This window comes from Podarcis raffonei, chromosome 12 (genome assembly GCF_027172205.1).
Source record: "Podarcis raffonei isolate rPodRaf1 chromosome 12, rPodRaf1.pri, whole genome shotgun sequence".
Classification (NCBI taxonomy): Eukaryota; Metazoa; Chordata; class Lepidosauria; order Squamata; family Lacertidae; genus Podarcis; species Podarcis raffonei.
In genome coordinates, this window is record NC_070613.1 from 50,013,223 (window position 1) to 50,033,167 (window position 19,945).

General features: G+C 41.6%; 1 protein-coding gene across 2 annotated transcripts in view; it reads right to left on the reverse strand.

The window, feature by feature from the left end:
- The window catches only part of GLB1 (galactosidase beta 1), a 36,319-nt gene that overhangs the window by 6,006 nt on the left and 10,368 nt on the right, over positions 1-19,945 (reverse strand). For both annotated transcript variants that reach the window (XM_053410395.1, XM_053410394.1), the window contains 12 exons: positions 19,351-19,501; positions 16,904-16,964; positions 16,222-16,316; positions 14,307-14,487; positions 12,887-12,945; positions 9,980-10,101; positions 9,857-9,897; positions 9,009-9,121; positions 6,770-6,844; positions 5,840-5,929; positions 3,962-4,072; positions 426-557 (listed from right to left, as the gene is read on the reverse strand). In XM_053410395.1, coding sequence (XP_053266370.1) covers positions 426-557; positions 3,962-4,072; positions 5,840-5,929; positions 6,770-6,844; positions 9,009-9,121; positions 9,857-9,897; positions 9,980-10,101; positions 12,887-12,945; positions 14,307-14,487; positions 16,222-16,316; positions 16,904-16,964; positions 19,351-19,501 — 1,231 coding nt within the window. The remainder of the gene's footprint in view (positions 1-425; positions 558-3,961; positions 4,073-5,839; positions 5,930-6,769; positions 6,845-9,008; positions 9,122-9,856; positions 9,898-9,979; positions 10,102-12,886; positions 12,946-14,306; positions 14,488-16,221; positions 16,317-16,903; positions 16,965-19,350; positions 19,502-19,945) is intronic.

Below are 19,945 nucleotides of genomic sequence, written 5' to 3' on the forward strand. Positions count from 1 at the left end.
GTCAGTAACAACAGTGAGAATGGGAAGAACACAACCTCCCATTTTACAATCATTAGAGTGGAGAGGAAGTCCATACTGTGTCTTGTGGCTGATCTCAATATATAAATAAATGTATATTTCTACAGGAAGCCTTTTGTACCATGCCAGCAAGTCCACAGAGAAGCCCAAACTACCCAAGCAGCACTCCCACTTTCTAAAGGGAAGCCTCTTTCAAAAGGATCTTTCCTTTCAATACCCCTGAGACCTGTGGGTACAGAACAGTATATCAATTTAATTAATTAATTAATTAATTAATTAATTAATTGTAATACACTGCATGTAAAGGTTTTGCTTGCATTAGCACAAAGTCACCTATTCTGCCCTCGAAAAGCGATTAATGGGCTATGTTACATTTTTCTGTATAATTAAGGAAGACAGAGATGTACCTTGAAGTCATTGTTGTATCTTCCAAAATTTACTCGGCCCATGTTTTCCACCAGCAAATCCAAATGCGCTCCAGCGCTCCCAGTTATATTTAGCGCTACGATACGGCTTCTTTCAAGAACTCCCTGAGGAATCTGCACAAATAATATCAATACTTAAAATCTAAACCTGAAACAGGGTACGTAACACAAATAACTTTAATGCATTTTACAAAGTCCCTATTTTTAGATTTTCCCCCCTGTATTTTTGCAAGGGGATTTAGTAAGAATTCAATTTCCCCCGTGTTAACTCATAATTTGAATCAGCTGAACTTCGTAATTCTCATTCAAAGTGATTCAAGACATTTCAGGGTTTTTTCCTCCCTGATGACAGAACAACCAGTTCCCGTGAAGTTTAAAATTTCCCCACCCTCTGTGGTCAGGAAGTCTAAATGGCTGATTTAAAGCTTGTAAGATTTGTAATGTAGTCAAGTAAGTGTTGAAACAATTCATTGTTTTCTTGATGGTGTTTTTTCCCCGTCTGCAAAAAAAGTTAAACACGCAGGTGAAATGTAGCGTGAGTGTGAACCCCTTAGATGGAATCACGTCAAAATGAATCACAAGCTAGAGAGTTGCTTCACCCAGCCCTTTTAGATACTATCCCTAGTGTATATCATGTAATTATGTGCTTAAATTCCCCCAATATCTTCTCCTACTCCACTACTGTACATGGTCTTCCAAGGCCCAGTGCAGACATAACTTTTTCAACCATTCTTAGAATATGAGGAGGATGAGCACTTCCCAGGCATACACGTGCCTTCCTTTCCCCTCCATCTGAACTCCATTTCCATTTTCAGAGCCAACCATGGTGCCACACTAAATTGGCACTGATGCCAACGTTAATGATGGCTAGGCTCAACGAGCTTGAAAACTCACTTCTAGCCATGACGGCAAACCGCAGATTATCTGCTTTGTGTGCCTTTGATGTGCAAGGCTACAACTTTGTCATCAGCTCAATTCGCAGGTGACAATAAACCATGGTTTGTACTGAATGTACAGCTTCATGCTGTTCTGTTCTGTTCTTCCCCAAAGGAAGCAAAGCACGATCCCTGTCCTTCTGCTACGTCAAATGCAGGAATTGTGCTTTGTTTCACGCAAACAAATCACAACTGGTAAGCAAAGAACAAACCTTGGCTAACCATTGTGGTTTTTGTGGAGTCAACCAAAACATGGATTCTGGTTTCAGACGCAATTATAAGCCAGTGATTGTGTGCCCCCCAACCACCCACATTTCAGGAGGAGAAGCAAAGCAGGAAAGTTGTGACGTTAGAACATTGCCACTGAAGAGCACAGCTTTACCCCATGGCAGTGAAGAAACAACCTCTGATAAAATATTCTTTAAATGCACCCCTCCAAGCTTTGAGGAGCAGGTGCAAAATTTATCTGTTCATGAGGGTATCTGCTTACAACAGAAGTGATACTGTGTGGATAAAATATTTTCAGCTCAATGCTATTGACTGGTATTTGGGTTGTGTGACTTTAGGCTTTATTTCTTATACGTTACCTGGAGTCTTTGGAGAGATGGAGTAAAAACATTTTTGCTGCTCTGAGGTCAATAGTTTGCCGTCAACTCATAGTACGGATTTGCATGGTTATGCAAAGAGCCTGGGAACTGTTCAACAATGCAAGTTTTCAAAGTCTAAGTTTATGCTAGCTCAAAATTCTGGTATGTTTTTGGCTCTTCTGGCAACCTTACTCCACATGGGTTTTTATTATGAATTGTGGTAGGCAAGTCAAAGCAGACAGATACAGAGTGAGTCTTTATGCCTCTTAATTTTACTGTGCACATGGTAATGTGGAACAAAATGAGCTGAAGCACGTTGCCCTCACTAGCGTTTAACCATCTGAAACCTAAAAGGTATTTTAATATATTTGACAAGGAGTTCATACATCGCTCAGTGGCTGCATCATCAGATTAATTATTTGTACGCATGAATCAGACTTCACATCTCCAACGCTGGAGACAAAACTCTCAGGTTAACATCACTTGGCATGCAATACTTTTCAATGGAGATGGTTCACAAATTGCAATTTAAGCCACCAGCTGATGAGATATATTCATAAGAGATATACTCATGTACACATGAGAGAGGCAGAGCTCTGCTGTGTGCATGTACAATGTACCTGACCTCTTATCACGAGCATTGCTGCGCCTTACCAAGAGGAAAAGGTGCAAGATGGCATTGAGGTCTGTGTGGTGAAAATGCCAACAGTGCGTTTGAAACACACTGATCTTGTCCCTCACCTTCCAGACACACTGCAGTGATGCTAGTGACAAGGGGCCAGGTAAGCGCCCCAGCCGACCATAAGACGCAGGTGCCTTCAAATGTTGGCGGGCATTGTGCTCAAAAGAACCTAACTCGTTCTACCTAACTCGTTCTCAAGGGATGGTGTTTTGGTCCTGACCTTGTGATGCACTTTTAAGCAGAAGTCTGGACCTAGAGAGAAGCGCAGGGGGATCGTTCATGCTGCAATACTGCATTTCTGAAGTACCTCTGAAGTGGCATGGTGCTTTGAAGGCCCACTAACCACCTCCAAAGCACAACCTCTACTGCGGGGGGGAACTCACTTCCACCCACACTGCCTCTCTAGCTCCAAGCTTGAGAGGAGAGCTGGGGTGTGTATTTCTCATGCTGTGCTTCTCAAGGTGCTAACAGCCCCTCAGAAGCACAGCACAGCTGCGCTGGCAACATTCTGCCACCTCGGCAGCTTCAACTCACAGAGGGAGACTCTTAGAATTCCTGCTCCATGGTTGCATTCATGGGATTGTTGTCTGTCACATGACGGTATGTGTTTTGACTCCACAGAGTGGGAAGTGACGAAGACGGGATGTTTGTGTTACTGTGTTCCATGAAGTGGGACTGTTGTCCTTTGTTCTTTTCTCTTTGCTGTCTGATGCTAGAGAGAGAGGGAGCCATGTTGCAGTGCTTCGTGTGTGTTTATATATAAATAAAGTAGATTAGCCAAAATGTTGAGCTGCTGAGGTCTGGTACACAAAGCTGCGAAGACTCTGCGGATCCCTAAGTGTGCCCATGTTGGTTGGCATTGGTCACTGTGATGTTCGGGTTGAAGAAAACTTTTGAAGCTCCCGAACGATTGACCAGGAGGGAGAGAACATGCCAGTCAGGCATGTGTCTCTGCCAGGGTCCTACTCGAGTGTAGGCTGAGCTCCTGACAGAGACATAGGCTTGTTCTTTCGGCATATCCTGCTCATCAAGATGGGCTGGTGTGGGATACTCACAGTGGGAAACAAACTCCCAATCATACAAACAAAACAAAACAAAACTCAAGCCGAAGAAACAACTACAGCAGTTTCCCAAACTTGGGTCTCCAGCTGTTTTTGGACTACAAATCCCATCATCTCTGGCTAGCAGGACCAGTGATCAAGGATGATGGGAATCGTAGTCCAAAAACAGATGGCGACCCAAGTTTGGGAGACCCTGAGCCACAGTATCTAGCGTCGCTGAGGTAAACAAGAAAGCTGGTAGTTCTTCGCTTACCCCGTCCACAACGACATAAGCACGATCATGAATTCCATTAAGTATTGAATACAGCGGTTCTTCAGTACAGTTTCTTGGTAGCTTAGTTCTGTATAATACATACCCAAAGTACTTGAAGAAGAAAGTGGGGAGAAAGCCATGAGAAGAAAGTGTTACTTCTGAAAGGTCAGAATCAGATTATAAATACCTCTAACTTAAACATCTCTATGTATTTCATGCAAGGGCTTCAAGAATTCAAGCTTAAAAATCAAAAAACGATACATTAGCTACTGAAAGTTCAATTATTTTGGTTAAGATTAGGTGAGTAATACTCGCTTTCGAAGTTTGTATTAGTGCTTACCTAGCTGTTAAAGGTCTTAATTTAAAAGATTCATCCAGTGAAATGAAAAGATGACACCTACAGAGAAAAGACTCCATGGCCCAACATGGATGATCAACTTCTGCTTCAATGAGCCTCTTTGCTCCTGCTTCACTGCTCCCTTCATGCAAGCAAGGAAACAAGCCAGTTAACCATAGCTTCTTGCTATACCTGATCAGGGAATTATGGAATTATGGTTAATGGCTTCCAAACCAGCCACGGTTCAAACAGGCTTCCAAATCTGGTTTGTTTGGAAGCCATTAACCATAGTTTCCAGTTCATATATATGTCAGAAGCCATGGTTAACTGTGTCTTCCAGGTTTATTTCCCACTCCCACCACACAAGCGGGCAAAGGGGCTGCTTGACACTCAGGCATTTCTTGGCTTAATAAACCAGGTTTTCATGATTCAGCTGCAACCTATCTTCCTATGCCCCAAACCTCCTGCTGACTAATATTTCTATACATCAAGTTGCCAAACACTTTCTTAGGGACCATCCTGTTTATTGACCATTCGTTCTTATTTGCTTGCAGGGGGGTTACATCTCTTCCCATTAGTCGTTTGTGCATTCCACGCTTTTCAGTGCATTGCTGTGTCACTTTCCAAATCACAAAAGATCAGATTCCTTTTTAAAGGTGGACCAGCACTAGGGTGATAGAGCCCTTTAACCCACGTTAACTGTGCAAGTCTAAAGCTCCAGTATATGTTTGAATCTCCTCTGCAAAATAGTGACAGTCTGAGGCACCCTCATCCATCTACTAAACAATCGTCCTCCATGACACATCCTCTTGTTCCCTTCACTAAAGTTCTTCTGACAGATGCTGAGCTATGTTAAATAATAATAATAATAATAATAATAATAATAATAATAATAATAATAATAATAGTTGTTGTTGTTTTGTTTATACCCCACCCATCTGACTGGGTTTTCCCAGCCACTCTGAGCACTCCCAACAGAGGACTAAAATAAATAATAAGACTTCAGACACTACAAATTTCCCTAAACAGGGGTGCCTTCAGATGTCTTCTAAAAGTCAGATAGATTTGTCCTTTTGCCTCTCTTTCAACTATACATTTAACTGATGAGATATTTCTATACTGATCTGCCAGTTCCTCGTATCTGTTCTTCCCTCTCTCTGGTGCAATTATTCTCTGCATCCTCATTTCTATTCATCTAGCTGCTTGGACCTCACACTTGTGCCCCAGGCACCCGCCTTAATCGCCAAAGCCTTCTGAAACAATTCACAATTTTCTCCCCAGCTAGAACTGCTCAGTTCAGTCCGCCTGAAAGCTTGGAGGTTCTACTTCATGGTTCAAACTATGGAAAGCAGAGCGTATACAAATGGAACGGTTCTTCTCAAGATGCTCACAAACATCACTGAAAGAGCTACAGCAGGACACTGGGCAAAATCCACAACTGACATAAGAGAGTTTATTTGACTGGGGAGGGCGGGGCGTAGTGACAATTACACACAATGTGCAAAATGCTAACTCAAAACTCCTTCATGACCAACTTTTACCTGCTTCACTTGAACAAATGTCAAAGGGTAGGTGCTTTTAATTGGTCCCGATGGTGAAAGGTCCTTCAGAAGATCCCTTACAGTCCCCACCTATAATAATAATAATAAATTTTTATTTATATCCTGCCTTCCCCAGCCAAAGCTGGGCTCAAAGAGGCAATACAGGAAAATACATAACATTGTGGGGTTGGTTTTTATTAAAAAAATAATTGTCAAAAATAGAACTATTAACACTGCCATCTATTAACACTGCGTGGGAGAGGTGAAAGAAGAGAAAGTTAAGCCATTTGCTTATTGCTGCTGTCCTCATTTTGTTCTCACGCAGATTCAACGCAACTGCCTATCACCAGCCAGTTCCACCCCACATTAATATAGCAACTATGCATATGGTGAGAAAGTCTGCTTATCATAAAAGCACCCCAAATTTTACGATCAACTTTATAGCCACCCTCAAGCATAGGTGTACTTTCTTATGGTTCTACGATCTTGATGACATGCTTCCTTCCAAGAACCAGATTTCCCAGAAATTGCTACACCTAATGGAACATTCAGCAGTATTCCTCAACTATACGTTGCAAATTTCACCGTAAGGAACAGCTTAAATGAATTCCCTTAGCTTCAGTCACAAAGCTACAAACACCCATTTCCGAGCTCAAAATCAAACCCCCAACTTTCCCCACCCCAACCCCCCATCACCTTTACAAAATTGCTGAGGAAGTTTTTAATGTTTGATGTTTTTCTGTGTTTGGCGTTTTAATTTGTTGGAAGCCACCCAGTCAGATGGGTGACATACAAATACTAATTTATTATTATTATTATATTATAAATGGGTATTTTAGCCTTTTGCAAAAATTGTCCTTGATAAACACAAGGCAGAAGCGCCCGCCCTAGGCATATTAATCTACTATACAATATACAATATCCACCTACCTTTTTCAGCGGAACTTCTCCATAGGCAAACTTGGGGGTCGAGGGAAGAATAGGGCCCTGTGGTATTGTCTTGTACTAAAACAGGAGCAAGCAATTAAAATTAAAAAAAAGCAAGCTTTGTGATTTAAAGAACCAACTGCCTCATTCCACAGGCACATGCAAAATGTCATTGAAGAGACACTGCTTTGAATCCACTGCACAAATGCTCCTGGGGCTTGTTTGGTTTGTGGTGTTGGCGATTTGAATTTCTCACCAGTTTCTGCTTCTGGCACAGTTAAATGGTTGGGGCGCAATCCTTTGGGAAGTCTGCTCACCTTCCCCGGGGGGGGGGTGTTGCGGCCGGGCACCCGGGTCCTCCCAGTGTTCTGGCTAGGGGGTAGAGTGGCGATGCCCCCCTCGCGCTGAGCCCCAGCTGTGTCATGCCCCCCATTGGCCAATCAAGTACCGGCAGGGGGCGTGACTGCGGGAGATTTAAACTGCGGCACAGCTGAGGGGCTTCCCTCTTTCGCCTCCTCGCCGGATCTTTTTGCCTGTTTGCTTTGCGGTTTTCCTCTGCTTCGCTTGGTTTCTAGTTTTCTTTAGGACCCAGAAGGATTTGCTTTTGTTCGCTGCGGCCAATCTGCCCTGCTCAGCGCCGTGGGAAAAGTCAAATCGCTGGGAAGCAGCGTTCCCTCAGCTGAGAAGCGGTGGTCGCCCACATGCAGTTTTTCAGAAGCACAACTGGCTACAGTTGTGCTGCACAACTCTGTGGCGTTCATACAGAGCTCCCGGTCGTCTCACGGACTATTGACCCGTACACCACCAACCAGGTCCTCCCCAGTAAATCACTTAGTCTCAGTCAGGTTCTTAAGTTAACAAATAAGAGTGCAGTTTATTGCAAACACAAATAAACTTTAACTGCATTCAAAACGTTGTTACTCTTTACCCTCTTAGTCTTGTTTTATTCTGTCTCTAACTCTTCTACCTCCCCTCACACAAGAACCAACTGCACTAACTGTCTCTCTAATTCCAACTGTCTGCCAACTGCTTTCCCAACTGCCTTTTCCCAACCAACCAACCAACCAACCAACCAACTAAAACCAACCTCGGGCTAAGCCCTTTTATAAACAGGTAGGCTCCGCCTCTGGCTTTTCTATTGGTCTACCTATTAACCCTTTCTCTCCCCCTGTACAGACATTTTCAAAACAATGGGCAAACGCCACTGAAAGAAATGGGAGCACTGCAAAAGAACTCTCCAGTAGACTGCATTTATTGTCTGTACGAGCCTCAGGCAGTGACATTTGCTCTACATGGCATTAAAAACTATATGGATTAGATAACATATGACTTCTCAGTACGGTCCTCTTGCACACTAAGCCACAAAGGAGTAGGTAAAGTTATAGACTGTGGGCTGTATTGAGTTTGGCAAGGGTATTCAACCCAGTCCACACAAAATCCCATACAAAAGGGGGATTTGGCCGTTAGACTATGTTCCATCTATACCTCTCCCTGATCTTATGGGCTGGTTGTTAAGACACCACCTGTGGGAATGCATGCTGAGCAAGATGGTTGTCCTTGAAAACCCAACCCCAAAACTATAAAACCAACAACAAATGACAATAGTTGTGAAGAGATACATGGACTGTACAGTAATGAAGATCTGGGCAGCTAAGAATCAAGTGGAAAACAATTACAGAGGGGGAATTATTAGGTGTTTATATGCACAAATGGAGGGAAAGGAAAGTTTTATTTCAGAAATAATAATTAATGAACTACTGTGGATTAAAAAATGGAGGAGTAATCCTCACTCAATAATATTGGAAATGTTAACTAAGGTACAAGCAGGAATTAACAAACGGATAGCTGATGGATAAGGACAAAAGAAAAAAAGGAATGTGAAGTAAAGATAACTACGAAATATAAGCAGCAATAAGGGTTAATTATGGGCACATCTAAGAAGGGGTGAGGAGTTGTTTTTTGAAAAAGTTGCATTAAATTTGCTCAATTTGTTATGGATTTGCTGAAAATTTGGAAAACCAATAAAAAATTAATTGGTAAAATTAGACTACGTTCCAAGGGCTCTACTTTGCTTAACTCTCAGATGCGTAATCAAATCTGGGAATTCCTGCTCCACTGAATCTGGATGCCACAGAGTTCAAAACCATCAAGCAGCAGCCATCATTTTCAGTCCTTGTGACACAATGGAAGCCAAGGCTAATGCAGGAAAAGATACTTTGGTGATGCTTTAGGAGAAACTCACCATGGCAATGACTTCCCTAATAGCAAAGTACTTCTCCGTGAGATCTCCGGCTTCACTCAGCGGGGCGTCGTAATCATAGCTAGTAGGCTGTGCTGCATAAGGCATGTTGGCTCCTGCAGGGAGGAAAATGAACGCAGGAGGAAGTATAATAATAATGTTATTATTATTATCTATATGCTGCCCATCTGATTGGGTTGCCCCAGCCACTCTGGGCGGCTCCCAACAATACATTTCCTCTTCTCAAAACTATCCCACAGCAGGCTTGCTTTTCTCAAGCCCAAACATCTGTATTGCCTAATAAAATAGATGTGCAAATTTAGGGACATCAGCTGCATTCCTACATTTCAAAGGTGGCGCATATGCACCGCTGTCTTGTCTTCCAACAGTGGACGGTGCTGGCTTTTCCAGTATGGAAAGGCTAAACTATGACCCAAGTATTCAGAGGCTGAATGTAAATCTGAAGGGCCTCTTTCTCCCAAGCCACTGTCATAAATTAAGCTGGCAATAAATACAGCCGTCTCACTTGTCTGGCTATTCCTCTGTTTTATCTGACCCATACTGTATTACTGAAAGTAGGCCGTGAGGCTATGATGACCCACTATATGGTAAGACCTCCTTCTGCCACTTTAGCATATAATGTTTCCTTGCTCCCTGTTTCAAGGAAGGGAGAAAAGTAGGTCCTGTTTTGCCTTCTGAGTTAGTATCTTCAAATCCTTTTTCCTTTATTTCAAAGATTAAAAAATAATTCAGTACTTGAGATAACCCAAAACAGCTTAATAAAATAAAAACCAGCTATTGTTATTATAAAAAAAATAAGTGCTCGCACACACGCAACACACACTTCTTACCATTCCAATAACCAAAATTAGTTCCTCCTATAAACATATACCTGAAAAGAGAGGCAAATAGGCAGTCAAAGATGCTGTACTAAAAACCCAAGCTCTCATTTAAATAGATGCTGATGAACTTACATGTTAACATTTGCTCCATGTGCCAGAATTTCACTAAGAGTCTTAGCTACAAGTGATGATGATATAACGGAATGACGGTGGCCCCAATGATCCAACCAGCCAGTGTAGAACTCAGAATTGACCTGAAAGAAGAAATAAAACGATGGAAGAAGTTTTGCATTTAAGGGAAATTATATAGCTCGTGCAGTAAAAAGCAGCTAACAAAATCTATCCTGCTCTTATTTAATTTTTAAAAAATTTCATTGTATTGTAGAATGAGAAAAAAAGAATTTTTTAAAATTAAAAAGACATCTAAGCAGCAGTGTGTCGGTGATAAAAGCTATTTTCTTACATTGTTGCCACAATGTGCCATGTTACCACTAGTGGTAATGAGCAAAGAAAACTTGCTAATATTAAAGATCTGACCAATGACCATATGAAGAGGATGTGTCTGTGCTTCCTACATAGCCTGTGGTTTGGCTCATATTTATCACCACCATTTATCAGTCGTTTCCTGCCTTTCTTACAAGACCAGAGGGGAAAGGAAAGGGCAGTGAGATGTAAGCAGATCAGGATCAACTGGTCTGCGGCAGGATGATTGGCAGTAGATTGACATGCGTTTCTAGTTCCCAATGGTTTAAAATAGCAATAGCAAAATAGTGCTCCATCCCCTCTATATTAAGCTGTTACTCTGACCTGTATTTCTTCAGATGTATATTTCTACTAGCAAATGCAGGCAACGCTAACTTTATTATTATTATTATTATTATTATTATTATTATTATTATTATTTATATACAGTACTGCCCTATACCCGGAGGTCTCAGGGCAGTTCACAGAAAAGATCAACATAAAAACCACAATATATATAATCAAAATAAACAACCCAAAAACACCCAAAAAAAGAGCCACATTATAAAAGTGCATAGGGTGTCAATCAGATCAACTAAAGGCCTGGTTAAAAAGTAACATTTTTGCCTGGCGCCTAAAGATGTATAATGATGGCACCAGGCAAACTTCCCTGGGAGGACATTCCACAGATGGGGAGCCACTGCAGAGAAGGCCCCGTTCTCGTGTTGCCACCCTCAGGACCTCTAGAAGAGGAGGCACACAAAGAAGGGCCTCAGAAGATGATCTCAGGGTCCAGGTAGGTTCATATGGAAGAGGCGACCCTTGAACTTTATGTCTCATAGGGTGTCGCATGTAACTGATGGTCTCTGCCCCACCCCACTCAAGTCACCATTCTGCATCAGCACCAACCTCCTGACCATTACTTTGCATTTCACTTGAGATTGTGAACCTTGGTGCTACGGTAAACGAGAAAGTAGATTCCCGAAGTCTGAAAACTAGTCCACACCTATATATTGCTTTATCCAAACCAGGGTTTCCCAAACTTGGGTCTCCAGCTGTTTTTGGACTACAGTTCCCATCATCCCTGACCACTGGTCCTGCTAGCTAGGGATGATGGGAGTTGCAGCCCCAAAACAGCTGGAGGTCGAAATTTGGTAAACCCTGACCCAAACAATAGCAGCCTAAGCACAGAACTGTGTTTGACTTAGGGTCACCTAGTGATCTTCATGGCTGAGCAAGCATTTGAACCTGGTTTCCCCTGGTCCAAGTCACACACTACATTGGCTCTAGATGGCCATCTGAAGCAGTCATCCCTGTTGATTCCAAACTCTGACAACGGCCACCCTGCATATGTCTGCAGTATCTCACTGGACCGTGCAGAATCTGAATATTAGTCGGCTCTTTCTTGTGACAAGGAGTTGGACTTTGATGTCATGAGATGAAGGAAATCAACTTCTGATCGCTGCTTGCCGCTTCATCCGTTTCCATAGGTGATTCCCCCCACCCAGCAAGCAAGCCCCTGCTTTCTCAGACTACAGTGGTACCTCGGGTTAAGTACTTAATTCATTCCGGAGGTCCGTTCTTAACCTGAAACTGTTCTTAACCTGAAGCACCACTTTAGCTAATGGGGCCTCCCGCTGCCGCCATACCTCTGGAGCACGATTTCTGTTCTCATCCTGAAGCAAAGTTCTTAACCCGAGGTACTGTTTCTGGGTTAGTGGAGTCTGTAACCTGAAGCATATGTAACCTGAAGCGTATGTAACCCGAGGTACCACTGCACTTAAACCAGTTACCCAATTGCCCAACATCTGGACAAAAGGGACCCAAGATTACCTTAAGCTGAAGATACAAAAGAATCCCATGCATTAAGCTTTGCGTTTGTTTGTTTGTTGGTTGGTTGGTTGGTTGGTTGGTTGGTTGGTTGGTTTGAAGTGCAGTTCTTCCTCATCCACCATAAACTTTCCCCATCTACATATGTTGAACTCTCTCAGTTTATTATCCCTGATGCCTTGTATTTTGTCCGTAACAAGTTCTTTTGGGGCATTGAAAAGAATAACGAAACACTTAAATATGCCTATGCATCTGGTATACCCTATGGTACTTCAGTTCAACCCATTACTAATACAGTAACAACTTACTACAACCGCCTTTAGGGACGCAGGTGGCACTGTGGGTTAAACCACAGAGCCTAGGACTTGCCGATCAAAAGGTCGGCGGTTCGAATCCCCGCGACGGGGTGAGCTCCCGTTGCTCGGTCCCAGCTCCTGCCAACCTAGCAGTTTGAAAGCGTGTCAAAGTGCAAGTAGATAAATAGGTACCGCTCCGGCAGGAAGGTAAAAGGCGTTTCCATGCACTGCTCTGGTTTGCCAGAAGTGGCTTAGTCATGCTGGCCACATGACCTGGAAGCTGTACGCCGGCTCCCTCGGCCAGTAAAGCGAGATGAGCGCCACAACCCCAGAGTCGGTACAACTGAACCTAATGGTCAGGGGTCCCTTTACCTTTACAACCACCTTTGTATTGTTATGCACTCATATCAGCAGTATTGTATGAACATAAGGGGAAGGGGCGAAATCATACCAAGGGGCCATTAGGTTCAGCGTGTCTCTGATTTAAGAATGACGCTGTGACATTAGCACCTGCAAAGAAATGAAGAAAAAAAGAGTGTCAAAACTGATTCCTATGCTGCCGTTTCTCTGCTACTACATCTGCAATACACACTGCAGCTGGCCCTGTTTAAATGGAAAAGCGTGCCTTTCTTAATGCAGAACCAGTGCTATTTTTCTAGAAAAAGAGGTGCCAGAACTCACCATTAATGTCTGCCTTGTTCTCTTACAATAGCAATGGCGCCCACTTGAGAAGTGCCAGAACTCAGTTCTGGCAAGTTCCGGCTGGGAAAAAAGCCCTGCGCACAACATATCTACACAAAGTCACATGTGCTGTCAATAAAAAAGCATTTTGCATTCCACACTCACTGGAGAATTGCAAAAGGGAAACTAGAGTCCATCGATTATGACAGGAAACTTTCTAAAGAAGACTATGGACAGAATCTAGGTGCAAGAAGAATGAGAGGGGAGCCTGGCTATAACTACATAAAGCAAATTAAAGAAGAAGAGAAGGCTGGGAATATGTTAACCTAAAAAAAAACTTGCACAATTGAACACAACAGAGACATATTTGAGGTGACTTGTTGAACAGAACACAAAAAGCACACTCATTCATAACAGAGGCATTCATTTGGGTATCTAGCCATAGGTTTATCAAGCATGGGACCTAAACAACCCTCACAAGGTTAAGCTCAATGCAAAGAAACCCACCCCAGAATGACATCATAGGATTATACTGGTGAAAGGCGTATTATAATAATTTAACTCTGCATACTACGCTTTTCAAAATTCCCCAGTGTCAGCCCCTGTCTCTAGAGAAAACCCAAACAGCAGGACCAGCACATCTTGCCAAAGTTGATAAACTGAATAAATAAAAGGGGTCAGGGGTCAGAGATATTAAAAATATTTAGGAAAAGCAATCCTAAAATGGAGGATCCATGATGGAGAAACCACAATACCTGCCGGATTTAATAATAATAATAATAATAATAATAATAATAATAATAATAATAATAATGTGCACCGATTCAAATGTGTGCAGGTGTGGATTACTTTGGTCTAATTCAAATAAAGGAAAAGCAGATGAACATCTAAATGGTGCTCAAATGTGCATTTCCCCATTATTTTCCTTATAGAAATACCACTCTTTGGGAGAAGTAGGTTTGCTGTGTATGAATTCCCCATCGACCATAACTGCATGATCTAAATTTTCAGCACACCAGTAACTGAATCCCACTAGCCTCAGTAGCTTCTTACGTTCCTATAATAATGAAAAAATATATATCTGCCCAAATCTCTGCATCTTTACTTGGGAATAAATTCCACCGTACTTGCAAGTAAATTTCCCACAAGCTGGCTTCCAGTTAGTTGTGCTGCCCAAGACAGCAACCAACCTGGTCCAAAATCCACAGTGGAATAAAGGCCTTGAAGAGTCCCACATCTCAATAAAAACTTGCTTGCGCCATCTGTGGTGAACAGCACCACTTCATCCCCCAGGTGCTGACGGAAAAGGCTCTGCAGGTAACGAAGGTAATCAAAATCACAGGTGAAGTAGCTTCCGTATTCATTTTCAACCTAAACCAAACATACACAAAAATTAGTAAGGAAAAACAGCTGACAACCGTCAACTAGCGTGGAAGTTAACCGATAAATAGAAATATTATAATGTGTAGAAAAACAAGAGAAGTTCAAATAATCATACAAAAAAACAACAACAACTAAAATAAGATCATATTTCCACAATTAAAAACCTCTCCCGCAGATCTTTTTGGGAATTCTGGGGGAACATTTTTCCAAAGTAGCAGTCTTTATTATGATGTCCCCAAACATGCTAACTGCTTTAAATACCCTCTTTTCATAGGAAACAAAAAATATTGACTTAAATCCATGCGAGCAGCTTAAAATACTATTCAATAACACTGCTTTTTAATACTAATTTATTGCGATCTCCTTATCAGACTTCTGCCTTGCAAGCAATTTGTGCCACTCACATAATAGTGGACCCAGGAAGATGTCTAGCAGTAGCAATTATATCTGGAGTAATTTTCAGTATGATCTATTTTCTTAAAGTCCTGTATTGAATTATCAGAGCTGCTGCCGTATTTGACTGTGATACATAATACTGCATTGCATTAACGTGGAGCCATTTTAGAAGAAAAGTAAAAAGCTTATTCGCTACTAGTAAATGAAGCTTGCATTTTGTAAGAAGGCTCCAAGCTACCTCTGGGTGTGTTCTTTAAACCCTCTCTGCAAACCTATGCATGCCAATGATATTTACTTTCGAGAAAATGCGTATATAGGATTGTAGCCTTGATCGGCCTGAAGTGTGTGAAAAACCAATGGAGTCTCATAACCAAACACTCCACGTTCTGCTAGGCTCAATATGTGCTGGAGTGATGGCCCTCATGGTGAGGAAAACTTTGTGTCTCAAGTTTTGACTATTAGACGCAAAAAACGCTCCATTTTTTAAGGCTTTCCTAGTAATCAGTGAAACGTAGACTGCTGTTAGAGCAAGTTTCAACTTCCTGGGTTCCCTGGAAGCAGCTTAACCACATTCTGAGGCCTCCATTTTGAGGTTGAGAGGATAGGTAGAAATAGTCCCTCTTCTGTCTTCTTTACTCACCAGAGTCTTAGATTAGGTGTATGTTAATTTAGGGCTCAAACACACTGCGAAGTATCCTAACCATCTAGATGCCACTATGTGCAAGTGAGCCATTTGTTCAATGAGATCTAAACATATATGAATGAAATAAACTGTAGGAATGAGGCGGTGTGGCCCACATTCTCAAGAGGACTGTTTCTTGCTTGTTTTTTAAATTTTAAAGTAGCATATATTTCTCATAATCTTAAAAACCATAAAATAACACATCGTGTGGTCCAATCTCATTAAAAGGAAGGAACACATTTAATCTGAAAGGTTAAAACATATGCTTCATGTATTCCAAACTGCGTTACCCACCCCAAAGACTACTCCCCTATGGGCCCCACTACCTGTGTGTTCAATAAAATCGCCCCATACTGTATAGAAGTTATCGTTTTTCTTTTGGCCTCTTGCTATCTGCAGTTTCCATGTTAGCTTTTCCAACAAAGCTGTCTGCCAGACTGCTTCAAACCACTTATCCATGGTCAACAGTTGCAATGTTTTCCATGTACTGGCTATGGTCGTTCTCGCCATGTTCAATAAATAAGATCTTTATTCCTAATTCTTGGCACTAACAGCATTCAGGTTTTTGTGGGTTTTTTTTTTTCATTTTCATGTATATTATAGGAAATTCCATGCATGTATTTATTTCAATTTCATAATTTTACCTGCACCATAATAATTGGGCCTCCGTTCTGGTACAGATGAACCTTCATCTTTGGTAGCAAGACCCCCATCCATCTTTCTACAGCTGCCAAGTAATCTGGAAAAATATAAAAGAGAGATTGCATACATTGAAAGTTATTAATTGTTCTATGCAAAAGTTGTTTATTTCCCCGTTGCTTAGTTCTTGAATGTCTATAAAATAAGTAAACGTACGCAAATTATTCAAATTCCTGGCATTGCTAACATGAAGGCCGCCATGTTTCTCTTTACTTCAGCTCTCTGCCAAACCAAAAACCTCCATGTTTTGCTTAAAGTGTGGGCCAGAACTGAGTTACAGTCATGGTTTAGATGCTCAAAAATGGGAGTAGCTCTTAAACTCTTCCATCACTGCTCCCCCAAAATGTGTAAAGAGCATTTTATGGGCTGATTCACACATTCAAGGTGTATCTTCCATTTGCCCCCCTTCGTGCCATCATTTCCAACTATCCCTGGATATAGGCTAGAGAACTATAAAGTTACCTTTCTCTACTTAATCACATACCTGAGGTAAGCCATGAGATCACATGGGCACATGGGGGAGGGAGGATAACAACCGGCTCACAGGTATGAACTTCATATTTGACTTCTAGCAATGTCGTCTTAAGTAATCATATTCAACACTGCGCATTTTCTTGAACTTGTTACCTGCATCAGAAGATCTAAGGACGATGGTTTCTTTTTCTAATAGCCAGGCAGGTAGACCTCCCTAGAAAGGAAAAAAGAAAACTATAAAATATACTTGGAAAGCAAAACCATATAAAGATACTTGCCTCAGAAAATAGATGGATTTCCGCCCGCTGGAAGCATCTACTATAATAGCCAGCCAGCAGGAACAGTATTATTTGTTCATTTAAGGCATTTTTATACTCCTTAATTATTCACATTTCTAAGTGGTGTACATTTTTTGTCATCAGAGTTCATTTTATATTTATTTATATGTTTGTGTGTATAATTTATATATAAATTATATATTTATATATTTATATATTTATAATTTAATTTAATTATTCAAATTTCTAGTGGTGTACATTTTTTGTCATCAGAGTTCATTTTATATTTATTTATATATGTGTGTGTGTGTGTGTGTATAATTTATGATTTTCAGGTTTATACATTTCAATAATTTTACAGTCATTTTAACATTTCAAAACTTGACTTCCTTCCCCCTATTTCTGTGGTTCCTTAAATTCCTTAAATTTATTTTTAATATTTTCTGCATATCCAAATTAACTCTAAGTGGTGTACATTAAGACAATCCACAGAAAGCGGGACAACAATGCAATTTTTTTATTATTATCATCAAAACAAACATTATTTTAAAATGCCTGCAGGAAGAAGGAAGTCTTAGTCATGCATGTGAAGTGCAGGAAGGAAGGAACCTTTCTAATCTCAGATGGGAGGGGTTCCACAATCTTGGGGCTACTATGCTGAATTCACAGTCCTCATCTACTACTTAACAATGCAGGTCTATGAGCTGCGTGGCCTGACCTAGTGCTCAGAGCTGGGTAAAAGAACCCTAAAATCAACATGAAGCCATGGCTCTGGCCCCAGCAGAGTTGTGTTGCACCACCTTCATCCAAATGGACAGTGGCCTCTTCAAAGGATTTTGAGGGCCATCCAAATGGCTCCATAACCTCAGAGGTGGCACAGCATGACACTTTGAGGGGGGTGGTATCAGGGCCAGCACACACACGAAGCAGGCCGAGGCTGCCACCTTGGGCAGCAGAAGCCTAAGAGGCACCTCTGCCACCGGCGAAGTGGTGCCAGCTTTCACCAATATGTTGCCCAAATCTCGCAAGGTCTCGTGAGATCTTGCAGGGAACCCGCTGCTGTCACTTTGTGGGCACTGCCATGCAACCGATGTAAGGAAGGCTTTGGTCAAACAGCCCCTTCTATGTTTGGTACTAAGTGGGTCTTAAAAATCTATCAGGGGCAAGTGGAGCAGAACGGCCTGCCTCTGCTCCCTCTGACATTATCAAGATCACATCCTTTAAAATCTGCCAAATAGGGCTGGGTGAGATATTTTAATTTATCTTCCAAAACTGGTCTGAATATAATATCATATATAATACCATATAATATCATTATATCCGTTTCATAGTTTTTGACTTGGCAATATATCACAAATCATGATGGGTGTTAGAGCTGGGTGATATATTAATTTATCTTCCAAAACTGGTTTGAAGTCCATATCGTTATATTGGTTTCATAATTTTTGACTTGGCAATATAGTGTGTGTGTGTGCGTGCGCGCGCTATGCAAAAATCACAATGTGGGGAAAACTGTGAAGCTAGCCAATGCCTCTACATAGCTCCATCCTTATTTCAGGCATTGTGATATATACTGGAGTATTCTGATGTTTAGCTGGTGATACACCATGATGTTGAAAACCAGGTATCGCCCAGCCCTACTGCTCAATACCATGATTGATGATAGCATCACATTATGCAGGAAAATCCTAGCACCCAAACTCATATAAGCAACTATATAAGCACTGATTCCAATATTGACTTAAAACCACCATATTTTAAAATGGCTTTTCTTGATTCTCTTCTTTTTGTTGGACTCCAGCATGGCCAAGGAACTGAACCAAGACTATAGTTGAAGGAGCAGGTGGGGTTGGACCAGTTTTGGGATGGAAATGAGCAGACAAGCTGCATTTAGGGCATCGCGGTATTCCATGTCCAGTATCTTGTGAATGTCAGTCAAACGAGAAAACCAAGAGCATTTCCAGACTGTTACTATTCTTGGGTTTAGGGAAGCTTTTAATGTTTAATAGACTATTGTATTTTAATATTCTGTTGGAAGCTGCCCAGAGTGGCTGGGGAAACCCAGCCAGATGGGCGGGGTATAAATAATAAATTATTATTATTATTATTATTATTATTATTATTATTATTATTGGGATTCTATCCCACCCTGGCAAATTCAGGCTGTGCAGTTATAGCCGATTGGGAAAGCTTCCGCAACAAACCTGCAACACAACTGCTTCTGCAAAAGATCAGACTTTTTGCAATACACTGGAAAGCGTGGGATAACACGTCCTCTCGTGCAATGCCCTCTGGCCTCAACAACTGAGGATAAATATTTACCATGTCCCATTCTGCACATATATATGGCCCAGCTCTCAGGATGACTAGCAAGCCAATCTCATCGACAAGCCGCAGGAAACTCTCAAGGTCTCGATCACCAGCGAAGTTGTAAACTCCTGGCTCAACTTCGTGAAAGTTCCACGGGACATACCTGCAAATACCACATACGCTTCTTACTTTAGAATTACAAAATTGACACAAGCAGCAATATAATTGCACCTGAAGGAATTACAGCTAACAGCCAGGTGGGATATGAAGTGCAGATGTTCCTTTTCTGAATACATGAACAGGCCTTCGCACCAGGGGGTTCAGAGTTGGGTGGGAATTCATGCAAAGACTCTCCTTCATGTGAAAAGCATCCCTCTCCTTCTTAATTGTGCGCCAATCTGGTGTGTTTTGATTTGTGCTTACGTGCACAGAATTGCACACCGTACTTTTTCCTCTGCTTGTGGCTCTTTGGATCCAAGCTAAAGGATTTGTTTTTCCGTAGATTTTTAACACAACTCGGGGGAAAGTTCTCTAACATGAGCAAAGCTTTTGTACGTTTGCCATTCACTTTGACAAGGCTCGCGCAGGAGAACCTTTCAGTATAGAC